General features: G+C 50.6%; 1 protein-coding gene across 1 annotated transcript in view; it reads left to right on the top strand.

Moving 5' to 3' along the window:
- B4GALT5 (beta-1,4-galactosyltransferase 5) overlaps positions 1 to 11,608 on the top strand; it is a 44,240-nt gene extending 32,632 nt beyond the window's left edge. Inside the window, exons 2-9 of the mRNA XM_019472964.1 lie at positions 707 to 864; positions 5,266 to 5,379; positions 6,234 to 6,358; positions 7,057 to 7,173; positions 8,000 to 8,187; positions 8,431 to 8,553; positions 9,068 to 9,169; positions 11,224 to 11,608. Of these exons, the coding sequence (XP_019328509.1) occupies positions 707 to 864; positions 5,266 to 5,379; positions 6,234 to 6,358; positions 7,057 to 7,173; positions 8,000 to 8,187; positions 8,431 to 8,553; positions 9,068 to 9,169; positions 11,224 to 11,371 (1,075 nt within the window). The 3' untranslated portion in view covers positions 11,372 to 11,608. The remainder of the gene's footprint in view (positions 1 to 706; positions 865 to 5,265; positions 5,380 to 6,233; positions 6,359 to 7,056; positions 7,174 to 7,999; positions 8,188 to 8,430; positions 8,554 to 9,067; positions 9,170 to 11,223) is intronic.
- The last annotated feature ends 654 nt before the right edge of the window (positions 11,609 to 12,262 follow it).

The raw sequence follows: 12,262 nt of genomic DNA, 5'->3' as shown, positions 1-12,262 counted from the left end.
CCCCCCAGCCGCTGCTGGTGATGCAGGGCCGTGCTTGCTGCTGTTTTCTTTGGGGCCCGTCTCTGCCAGTGCCGGGTGTCAACTTAAACTGAAACCTAAGCAGGCTCTGCCTGAGCGATGCCAGGGCACGGGGTCAGCGGGAAAGGAGGGGGGGAAGAAACCTGGCTGGGGGGGCTGGCGCCGGAGACCCAGGGGGCTTGTGCTGCAAAATGCTGCTTGCTCTGGGACGTATAGATTGCCGGTGGGCTCAGAGACTGGCAGTGGGATGTTTTTTGCGGTGCCCATTGAGGTACCTCTGCCCAGCAAGTGTCAACCCTTGGTGCTGCAGTCTAGGAATGAACGCCGTTCTCCAGGTGTGCAGCTTAGTTCCCTGTTGTTATAATAATATTTCCTAATTAAGCCTCCCTACTTAGGCAGCAAAAGATACTGTTGTTTAAGCTGCAATGCTTCATTACAGTCTGCATTGTCAGGTCTAGCTGGGTACGTTCCCTTTATTAACCAGACGGGTTTCCAAACGTGCCTTACGCCTCCGCTTCTCGACTCTGTGCCCTTCCCAGCTCCCGTCGGGCAACTGAGGCACGTGCGACCCGGGGATCCTCCTGCCAGGAGGGAGCTGAAACCAAGCAGAAAGCTGGGAATGGTTCCAAAAGACTCCTATTTCTTTTTCCTACAAAAGCTGATGCTCATGGAAATACTCCTTTTCTTTTTTTTTTTTTTCCTCCCTTGCAGTGAACACCTACCTCTTCATGATGCAAGCCCAAGGCATCATGATTCGTGAAAACATGCGAACAATAGGAGCTCAGGTGTACGAGCAGGTGGTCCGCAGTGCCTATGCCAAAAGGAACAGCAGCGTGAATGATTCAGGTATTTCTTGAATAACTGTCGTTTTGATCAACTGTCGTTTTGATCAAAGGCTCCATTTCCATGGGAAATCGAGTTGACCTGAACCACTCTCACTTGAAGGAATTAATTTATGCTGGTAAATGCAGGGTGGGAATTTTGATTAATTGGCTTCTTTTTTTTAATTTTTTATATATAAAAAATATATATGACATAAAAATACATATTATATATAGAATTGCTGTGTGTATATATACACTATATATATAAAAATTACATTCATTTTTATATATATTTTTATATATATATAAAAAATTCAAATGCTTCTAGTTTGTATAAGGGGTTAAAATCCTGAAAAGTCTCAAATGGTGGGATGTTGAGCTGAAAACCTCTTTGCTTTCCAGGAATTCAACTTGTTAGCTTCAACCAGTCTGAGGGTAAACACTTTCAAATTCAACACAAGGATCAGGTTTCATATTTAAAAAAATAACTTCCCAGGCACACGCGTGCGCAGAGCCCTGGCTGCGTGCATGTGGAGGAGCCTGTGCTCATAAGCTTCACTCTTCCCATGCAAGGATGAACTGAGATGACTTGGCTGGAGATCTGCCACAAATAATATATTGAACTTTGGGCAGAATGCAGGGAGCGGAGTTGCAGGCTCCCACTCCCAGGCTGTTCATCATCCGTAATATAAAGCTGATAACAGGGTTACAATTTTTGGTGTAAATATGGTACAGCGAAACGTAAATGCACATGGCTGTGTGTAAGCAAAGGTGAGGCATTGCCTTTGGGCTAGTGTGACACCGAGTGTGTACCTTCCCTGCTGACATGCCACTGGTGCCTCACGCTGGTGCGGTTGGCATCAGGCTGCGGCGGTGCCGGGGAGCTCAGCTCAGCTCCTCTGCTGCAAGGGTTCATCGGCAGGGGCTGACAGAGTTTTACAAGGCAAGATTATTTCCTTAAAAAATACAAGCCGTGTCCTTGCTGCCCAGCCCACTGAGGAGTGGGTGGTGCAGCTGCCAGTTCAGTTGTACTCTGGCTGGGGTTGGGCATGGGAGGGGAATTACCAACTTGCACAAGAGATCGACACCCTGGGTCACCTCCTCTCCCCACTGAAGCCGGCTGGGGCTGCCAGCCCGGGCCATTTTTAAGGCTAGAAACATCAAGTAAAGCAGACACAGGGTGAGGAAGTAGCTGATCCCCCGAAGGGAGGAGGGTTTAGATGCTCCGCTGCTGCTTGTGGTGATGAGAGCCTCCGTCCCGCTGTGGTCCTGGCCCTCAGGGCTCCGAGCCCTCCAGAAATCTGCTGTGTGCTCCTGCTGCCTGCAGCAGACAGGGAAATGGTTACCACATTAGTGTCAGCGATACCGGTACCGCTGCTACTGAAATAACTGGCTTTGCTCAGGCCTCGTATCCATCCCAGCTCCGCAGGCATGGGCTGATACCCCTCCTGCCCTGAGAGCTCGGGCCACGAGAATGGTTTTAACATACACAAGCGCTATGCACCATCCTTGGGCGACCTTCTGTAGCTGGCAGGTCAGAGCAGACACATGACGACAGTGACATCTGGAAGGCATGTGGCGCTGTGGCCACAAGGATTATGTTAACACCAGGATCAGTATCTTCCCTCCCTGGCTCTGTTTTTGGGCGCCTTGGTGGGATCTGGGAGGGTGGCACTGCCTGGTTAGTGCATGCTCCCCACGCCGCTGCGGGCAGTGCAGCAGTGTGACAACCGGGAGAGCAAACCCGCCTGGTACGGCTTCAAGGAGGGACCCAGCAAAGGCCTTGACCCATCCCCATCGTGACTCAGAGGTGCTGGGAGCAGCTCCTGGGCAATCCTGCCCCCATCCTACAGTGGGTGTCACACCCCTCCATCCCTTCCCCTCTTCCCGGGAGAGGCGTGAGGAGCAGGGGCAGGGATGCTGCTGCCCGGGGTGAGCTGGCACAGGTCACAAACCAATTTGGGCGGTAGAAGACCCTGTGGCCCCTCTCTGGTCGTGCCTGCTCCAGCCACATGGGAGCACTGGGAAGTAGGAGGCTGGTGATGCTTTCTGAGCTGCAACCTCTCCTGCACATGACGCGTGCCCCAGCAAGGGGCTGGGGGAGCAGTTCTTTGTGCAGTGCTGCCTCGTGTGTGTGTCCTCCTGGGACCTGGGGCTTTAATTTCTGGGCAGATTCCTTAAAAATGCGATATGCCACCCTGAATGGCAAGGTGACCAAGCGCAGGGTGGTCTGCTGCAAGCACAGTGTGCTTGTCCCCATCCATTTGCATTTATTCTTTGCCCTTGGCGCTTTTTTCCTCTTGTATTAAAATAAGGAAGTAATTTATAACTTTTTCAGCATTTGCTAACAGATGCAATAATAGGTTTCCTGTTCGGTGAGCCGAGAGGGGTCCCTTCTGTGCTTCTGCAAGCAAAAAAGGCAGCCCTTCATGCAAAAAAGGGGAGTGGAGCTTCACTGTGCATTGTCAGGTGGACTAAGTATTGAGAGCGTGCTCTGGTGATAGGAGTTTAATGGAAATGGGTTATTAAAATTTAGAGCAGTATCAAGCATCCAAAATAATATGTCATACTTGAAAAGCCCTTAGGTTCTGTTTACAAGTCCATCTTGAGTCTGAGATAGTTTGGGTACCACTTATTTGAGTGGATAAACAGTATTAATGATGTGATGGTAGGTACTAGCACAATACAGCAAGCTGAACTATCAGGCCAGCAATGACTCGTCCCAATTGATTTAAATGAAAGATTTTGACCTTGCAGGTAAAGGCAGCCCTCCCTGCTTTGCTTTAATAGATAAAATTGTCACTAGATTATTTTTTCTTGATATATCACTTATGTGGTTATTAGATGCAGCCTTTCTGCTATGGAGAATATACTGTGCTTATGCAATTACTTAAATGTCCCTATCCTTAAGTATGACTTAGATTCTTAACTCTTCATCTTAGCCAATTCATTCAGTTCCCTGCATTGTAATTCTGGGCTTATTAAATTGCTGTTGGGATAAAATGTGTGAAACCTTTTTACTATCAGTATGTTCTTGAAACTAAATGTATGCTTAATTTGAAATGTTATAGCTGCTGGTTTAAAAAAAAAAAAAATCTGAATTTCACACTGGGTTCAGTAAAATAACTTAAAAATCTGGCTACCTACTGTAAATCGACTGTTTGCTGATGGATCACTTGCAACCCTTGTGTCCAGGGCTTTGCAGAGCTGCTTGGACAGCTCTTGGGGGGTGGCGGGCGGGACACTACACCTTCTTTTGTCTCTGGGTGCCTGAATACCAGCTGGTTTGTACTGTGCTCATGAGAAACTAGGGCTGCTCTTGCTTTGAATCAGCACGGTGAATGTCAGCCCCATGGCGTGCTTCTGCAGCTAGCTGCTGCAGGAATGCTCGTGCATAGTAAGGTAATTGGAAAGGATGAGACCTTCTCATCCTGGTAGGTCCCAGCTGTGATGGGACCGGGTGGCTCAGCCCTAAATGGCCACTTTCCAGGACCTCTGTGGGGTGTGGGGTTGGTGCTGGTGCCCTGGGTGCTGTGGGACCAAAAGGCCAACCCTCCGCTAAGCATCTGATGCTCGGAGAAAGTGGAGAGGCAGCATCCTCCTGTAACAGCTGATGCCTTATTACAGGCAGGAGACTTTTTCTAGTGCCTAAAATAAAGGTCACGCTTGGCTAACGTTGCCTTACGCAAAGCTCGTGACTGTACTGTAGAAAGCAGAAGTTCGTGGTTTTATAAAAACCTCCTTAAAACATCCACAGGTGTAACAGGCTGGAGGGGTTTTACCCAGGAGGCAAAAGATGCAGGGGAATGAGGGGACTGGAGAAATGTGCTGTGCTGGGGCGCGGAGGCTCCTCTGCTCTTGCACAGTGCAAACTGGAGGAAAGGGTTTGTGTAACGTGATAGTTTTTATTGATCCTTTGAGGAGGACGTGAGGCAGGATTTCCGTGTGCGGGCTGCTGCACTGATGGCCCTTGCTGGCCTGGGGACCTGCCTGGGGACTTACCTCTCTGAGCCTGTTAGGAAAGGACCCGCTGGAGGAGCATGTCCCCTCTCGCTGTGCCGTGGTCCTTCAGGGACAAGGTGCTAAGTAGCTTTTCCTTCCAAGGGCCATGTGCTCCTTCACTTTGAGCTGTTTGTGATACCTAAAGGTGACACTCAAAATTCTTCCTTTGGCCAGAAAACACGAAGGTTTCTTTGGTGTGGCATTGTCTAAGGCAGCCGGGGCTTCTGCAGCCGCCTGCCCCAGGATGGGGGTGAGCACCCAGCTTGGTTGCAAGTCTAGAGCTCATGCTGCATGGGGACATCCTCAGCCATAGGTGGCTTTGGAGTCTGCTCACAGCGGCACGGGGACGTGGCTAGAAATAACAAAGACCTGCGGCTCAAGTGTAAACTTTTCTCTATCCTTTTTTTTTCCCATTCCCCAGATTATCCTCTTGATCTGAACCACAATGACACCTTTCTGCAAGCCACAACATTTCTTCCTGAAGACTTTACCTACTTTCCCAACCACACCTGTCCCGAGAGGCTCCCTTCTATGAGTGAGTAGCATCCCAATGGCCCCGTGCCCCTCTCCTGCTCCCTGTGGCTGTGGAGGGCACATCTTGGCGTTCCTCAGCTCGCCGGCATTGCACCTTTCCCCGCCGGGCACCTGGGGATGAATGGGAGCGCTGTTTGGAGCCCGGTCCTCTCCTGGGAAATCATTGTTTACCCACTCACACAAATTAATCCCTGCTACGTTGGAGGCACGTCTCCCTGCCGAAGCAGGAGCCCATCACTTGGCAAAAGCAAACAAAAGAGGGATTGTGCGCTGGGAGCTGGTGAAAAGGCTTGGCCAGCCCTTTTCCAGGGGCAGCGGTGGCGGGGTGGCTCCCTTGCCCCTTGGCAGCGCTGCCGGTCCCAGCCCCGAGCTGTGCTGGGTGCAACTGGACAGGGGCTGGTGCGGGAGACAGGCTGGACCGCCCCAGGGGGGCTGCAGCCAGGAGAAATGCTTCCACCAAAGCGATACTGCAGTGGAAAATTGGGCTTTTGGGGGTAAATGTTTTCTAAAAAGGGGAAAGCGCTCTCTGCTGAGGTGTGGGGTTTTGTGTCTGCTGGAAACCTGTATGGAGGAGTAGAGGGGTGCCCCAGCCAGTGCGGGTCTCTGATGGAGAGCCGCATCCAACAGCGGCCACAAAGGCTGAACAGAACCCAGCTGCCGAGGAGATGGAGATGTTAAAAGCCATGCCAGCAGCATTTCCTAATCGTTTTTATTGGTGCTTGGGTAAAAGAAGAGGCTGCCTGCATTCAGTGCTGGGGATAAAGGGCAGGGATGCAGTAGAGCACTGTGTCGAGCTGCCTCAGGGCCACAGCGGTTCCTGACCCCCTCCTCTGCTTCTCCCCGCTGTCTCTGCAGAGGGCCCCATTGATGTAAATATGAGTGAGATCACGATGGAGGATATCCACCAGTTCTTCTCAAAAGACCCTTCCATCAAGTTGGGAGGCCACTGGAAGCCGAGCGACTGCCTGCCTCGCTGGAAGGTAGCTGGACAGCCGGCGAGCCCTGTGTCCCTGCTGAGCATGGGGGGGACGTAGGGTCCCGGGTGGGTGGTGGGAAGACCTTAACGGGAACGTCTCTGATGTGCTGCAGCTCCAGAGTAATGAATATAAGGATCTCTGAAGTGTGGGGCTGCAGTGCCTGGAGGAGAAATGCTGAGCTCAAGGCCTGCTTTAGTGATGCATGAGTCAGCTCTGAGCTTCTGCACAGACTGCTGAGGCAGGGAGCTTGCCTGCCTGCTCCCCAGCTGCTGAGCCTCCCACTCACCCTGCCGCCTTGTCTGGGGTAGGATGTGACCCAGAGAGGCAAGGTGGCACTGCTGGGGACTCCTGTCCCCAGAGCAAGGTGGCTTAGGGCAGCGTGGTAGCAGGGCCTGGCCCCACTCCTGTTGTCCCCAGCACTGGGCAGAGGCAGTGAGGGTGGGGGCTGCGGGTCCCCCTCCCACTCAAGGTTACATTGAATTTCCCCAAAGCAACAATTCCCCAAAAAGTGAATAGGAAATCCACGTTGTGGGGCTTGGAAGGGTTTCAGGCTGCTCAGCCCTACATGTGAGAGCCGAGACACCGTGTTTAGTGCTGCTCCCCCTCATTACACCAGCCAGTTCTGCTCTCCAGCCCAGGGGTCCGTCAGCGGCCGGAGCCGGTGGTGCAGTGCAGTAAGAGCTGTGTCCTCTCCCCATCAGGTGGCGATCCTGATCCCATTCCGCAATCGGTATGAGCATCTTCCCGTCCTCTTCAGACACCTTATCCCCATGCTGCAGCGGCAACGTTTACAGTTCGCCTTTTACGTTGTGGAACAAGTGAGTGAGCCCTGGGGCGGTGGGGGCAGCAGCTGCTGGGGCACGGACATGCTGCACTAGAAATGGGTCTGCCGGAGCTTCAGCCGCAGCCAAAGCTACAAGCGTAGCTCTGCTCTGTGTCCCAAGGCATTTACCTACCAGATCACATCATTTAATGGTTTGGGGTTCATGTTGCAATGTTTAAGTTGTCCCATTCTGCCTAAAAGTGGCACAGCTGAGAGGTGTGCCCAAAAATGGCTGGTTTTATCTAAAAAATAAAGTAGAGATTCAATTTCTTATACAAATTCTTTATTGGAGGAGATACTTTAAAAAAAAGACAACTTTGAAACAAGTATTTGAAGTTTAAATAATGCTTCGTTATTTTTGTATATCTCTAGTAGTTCCGGGGAGCATCCCCTAGGCACAGGAATGGCCTGACCAGAATTATGCATTTCTTGTCTGGGCAGTATCTAGAAGACTTTCATGAATGTAAAACATAAGACTGTCATTTGATGTGTATGTGAACCTGTCACTTAAGCTATCTGGCTTCATCCACCCAGTAAATGTACCTCCATATTTAGCTCTATCTTATTGATCAAAATTGGTTTTTTTCCAAATGTCTGAGTAATAAGACTTTAGCATCTTTATTTTTGCTCCTGCACAGTGAATTGAATATTTAAGTCTTGGTTGATCTCACTAGTCTGTCTGTTCCAACACATCATTCCTTTTGCGGCACCGATGTGGGAGCTGGTTGCCCTCTGCAGTTTTTCTAGACAAGACTGAGAATGCACATGTGGAGCAGGAACTGCACGGGGCTCCCCTTGAGAAGGAACTTTATCCCTCCTAGGCTGGAAACCAACCCTTTAACCGTGCCATGCTCTTCAATGTTGGCTTTCGGGAAGCAATGAAGGACTTGGACTGGGACTGTCTCATCTTTCACGACGTGGACCACATACCAGAAAATGACCGTAACTATTATGGGTGTGGACAGATGCCGAGGCACTTTGCAGCCAAGCTGGATAAGTACATGTATCTGTAAGCACTGTTCTTCCTCTGCACTACAATAATAGCTAAGGAGCCAGTGTTAGGTTATTTCTTTTTTTTTTTTTTTTTTTTAAAAGGCAGAAGATGAATCTTGGTTTGCTTCTCAGGCTTTGTGCAAAGTGAACGTGAGAGGGGAATAGAAGAAAGCATCCTCACAGCCCAGGCTTTCCCCACTGCAATCGGGAGAGCTGCAGCGCTGGCAGGCTCTGCCCTAACCCCTTCTCTCCTGCTTAGGCTCCCTTACAACGAGTTCTTTGGCGGGGTGAGTGGCCTGACGGTCGAGCAGTTTCAGAAGATCAATGGTTTCCCTAACGCCTTCTGGGGCTGGGGCGGTGAAGACGACGACCTCTGGAACAGGTACGGGCTCAGCCTCAGCGTCTCTGAACTCCGCTTCTGATGGTTCTGCGAGTCAAGCTTTGCACGTGCTGCGGGGGGAAGCGTTGTCACCTCTGCAGCTGGCACTGGGCCTGCTGCGCCCATTTCACCGGGCTGGGGAAGAGCCAGCCTGGCTGCGGTGCCTCGGTGGGAACAGGTTCCGCTCCAGCCTGCGCAGGCAGTAGGTCAGAAGCCAACAGAGAAGCGCGGGTTGGGAAATTACTGGCTTTGTGTGCAATATCGCACGCTGCTGAGCTCAAACTGATCTCGGCTGAGCTTCTGAAGCCTTGAGGTGCTGAGTGCCCTGGGGCTTACCTGGAGCCCAGCCTGGAGCGGGGAGGTTTGCATAGCTTATCTGCTGGGTGGAAAGTCAAAGCTGCTGTAGGAGCCCCAAGCGCACTGACTCTGCAGCCCTGGCAAGCGCTGACGGCACAGCAAATGCAACGGCTGGGTTTTTTTTTTTTAATTTATTTTATTTCTTCCCTTTCTAATGTAGAGTGCAGTATGCAGGCTACTCGGTGACTCGACCAGAAGGAGACACAGGGAAATACAAATCAATTCCCCACCATCATCGGGGAGAAGTGCAGTTCCTAGGAAGGCGAGTAAATTTTTTTTTTTTAAGAATCCCAAATCCCTTCACAAAGAGTCTGTACCATGTACAAAGCACCCTGCAGCTGTTTGAGGGCAAACAGCTTTAACTTATGAAGCAAACTAACTGCGGGGAGATGGAGGCAGGACACTGCCTGGATTCCTCCATCCCTACATTTTATACCCCGCATCCCTAGGATGAGGGGTCCTTGTGTTGTGGCTGTAGCTGCTTGGATGCCATCCAAAAGAGGGGGTTGTCAGCATGGCAGGCTGGGGCCTGTCCTGTATCTCCAGGGGGATGTTCCTAAAGGGGTGGCTAATGCCAGATGCCAGAGAAGCTTCTATGTTTCTAAAAGAGCCTGATCTAAGTGTTGAAGGAGGCATTGCTCAGCCTGCAGAAGGCAGAGAGTGGGGGCTTTCCTGGTGTGTGGCTGCTAAAGCATCAGGTGTCCCTGGGAACACTAAAAAAGTCTGGTAGCAACAGCCTGGGTTTGCGCTGTGAAGGCAGTTGCTGTTGCAGAAGCAACGTCCCCCTGCAGTGTTGTTATTCAGTAGTGGACACTTTGTGTTTTTTCTCAAAAAGCTAAGTTCTCCCTGGCGCTTTCCAGGAGGGCTCCAACCCCTTCCTCCAGGAGCCAGGGTTGTTTCAGGGAGTATGAGGGTTGGTCGAATGGCTGCTTTTGCCAGGGGACCTTGATGGAATTTGAGTCTTCTGAAAACTATGCAACAGAAAACCAGAGAAATACCTTTTTCACAAACAACTGCAGGAATTAACACTTGCAGGTGACGAGCTGCTGGGCAGTGCAAGCTCTGTTCTGCAGAGGGGCTCCTGGCCGCTGCTGGCAGAAGGGGCAGCAAGGAGGGTTTGTGTTGCAGATACCATTTGAGCTGTCTGCTGGTCTCTCTTTACGGAAGACTAATTTTTGGGTGAGTTTCCATTTGAGGTTATGTCATCTTTAGCCCTAGTTTTCATTTCTCTGTCGGACAGAATGCATCCAGTAAGAGATGCTTCTCTCATTTCACTCTTGAAAAAGAGAAGTCTGGGCTTAAAAAGCCATATTTAGTCAAACCCTTGAAGCGTGGAAGGCTGGGAGTGCAGTGGGATTGAGCTCTTGTTCGTAACGCTTCCCTGGTCTCCTCCTGACCCCAGCCGGGAGCCATCTGAAAGCCCTGCTGCTTCTCCGACCCGAGCAGGGGGACCCGACACTTTTCACTGTGGAGAAGGAAAGTGTTCATCACGACACTAAGCGTCCTGCCTGTATCCTGATGCTGTGACCTCTTTGAAGCCAGTTTTGGCACTTTCCTCTCTGCTTTGACCCAGTCTTCCTCTTCATCCTGGCATACCCCTTCCCTCTTGCTTTTTCTGTCCCCAGGTCCCAGCCCGGCTCCCGCTTGCCCCAGTGTTGCCAGGCCCCCAGAAAGTCAGTGTCCTGGCCTGGCAAGATGTTTCTACTTACACGTTTCATTTTTTCCTTCCCACCTTAGCCCTTATATCTCATCGTACTGCCCCTAAATTTGGTTGAGGCTGTTTTTGTGCACCAGCTGCAGTTTCCTGCCCCAAACCATCATTCTTCTAGTTTTACTTCCTTGTCTCCCATCCCTCGGACTAAAACCATTAGTTCTTCTCTTGTTTGTCGCCCAGTTTCTTAAAAATGGAAAGGACCACATCGCTCATCAGCTGCTTTTCTCCTGCCAAAACGTACTGGTGAGGGCTTGGCAGGACCCCCTGAGCTCAGCCCCCTCCTGGGATTGGGACCCGCAAGCTTTGGGCAGGGGTTACAGGCTGTTTTGACTGCTGGGTGCTTGCAGGGCTGCCCGGTAGCACAGAGAGCATTTTGCTCTTCATCAAGCGGTGGACTATAATTTTGTGAGGTCTGGGATGTTTGCCTGCCAGGAGTATAGAAACAAATGACAGTCATCTTTCTTACGGGCTCAGAAATTTGTTGTTTTGTAGCTGCTGATGGGACTGGCCATTTTAAAGGTGCTTTAGTCATCTTGGGTGGACTTTGCAGGGCTCTGTGGGACACGTGGAAGTGACTCTGGCCTCTGGTTCTCGTTGCACAGGTACGCCTTGCTGAGAAAGTCGAAAGAAAGGCAAGCCCTGGATGGCCTCAATAACTTGAACTACTTTCCAAACGTCACATACGACGCCTTGTATAAGAACATCACTGTTAACCTGACACCGGAGCTGGCTCTGGTGACCGAATATTAAGAGGAGAAAATAACTTTGCTCTGCCCTTCACCAAGAAAGCACCACGCTAGACTTTCTTTTCCAAGGGTTATTGAGGACAAGCAACACTTTGTCTAATGAAGGATCACAGTATTTTGGAGAATAAGGCTGAAAGTGCACGCACAAATTGCCCTAGCTGTACCAATCCAGCCTGATACTCGTGCAGCGAGCTCAGCAGTCTCTTTCTTTTTTCTGCCACTTGCTTTCTGGGTTTCAGGACAATGGTTTGACCTGCTGCTCTCGACTCCACATTCCTCCTCCAGCAATCTCCAGCGCCGGGACTTGCCTCGGACACGCTTCCTCCTCTGGGAAGCGGCTCAGCTGAGGGATTCTGGCTTCCTGACGGCGAACGTTGGGAGCGATTCGGTCGGCAACTGCCCTGGTGGGAGATCAAACGACTTCTGATACCGTTCTTCTACGTCTGTGCGGTTTTTTAAATGACCTGCTTGAAGTATATACAACAGAATCGCTTCTTAAAGAAGTGTAAGTGTAAATATGCTGTGAAAATCGCCCCTTTTTATTTTTCTCCTACGGCTCAAATCCAAGCTAGAGGTTTACACCTGGTCACTCATTTTAGTCCTGAATTCTGTAAACACTTGTGTGTGCGTCACTGTACTTGTGCAATGTGTTCCCTTTTAAGCCAGTGAGACTGCTTGCATGATTTAAGCTGTGCATATGCAGAAATGTTTGTGGGACAGGGCCCTAAACTTTCCAACTTAGCGGATGAGAAATACAGCCGTGTCATCGCTCATTCCAGAAACCACAGGGATGGCTTTTTCCAGGGAGAGTGAGGAAATGGGAATATTTATGGAAAAACTCCCCTTTCTGTCACTTTTGCAACAATGATGTGCAAATGAATCGAAAAGCCATATG

This window comes from Aptenodytes forsteri, unplaced genomic scaffold, assembly GCF_000699145.1.
Source record: "Aptenodytes forsteri isolate BGI_AS27 unplaced genomic scaffold, ASM69914v1 Scaffold374, whole genome shotgun sequence".
In the NCBI taxonomy this organism is placed as follows: domain Eukaryota; kingdom Metazoa; phylum Chordata; class Aves; order Sphenisciformes; family Spheniscidae; genus Aptenodytes; species Aptenodytes forsteri.
This window is presented reverse-complemented; position numbering and strand designations above follow the sequence as displayed.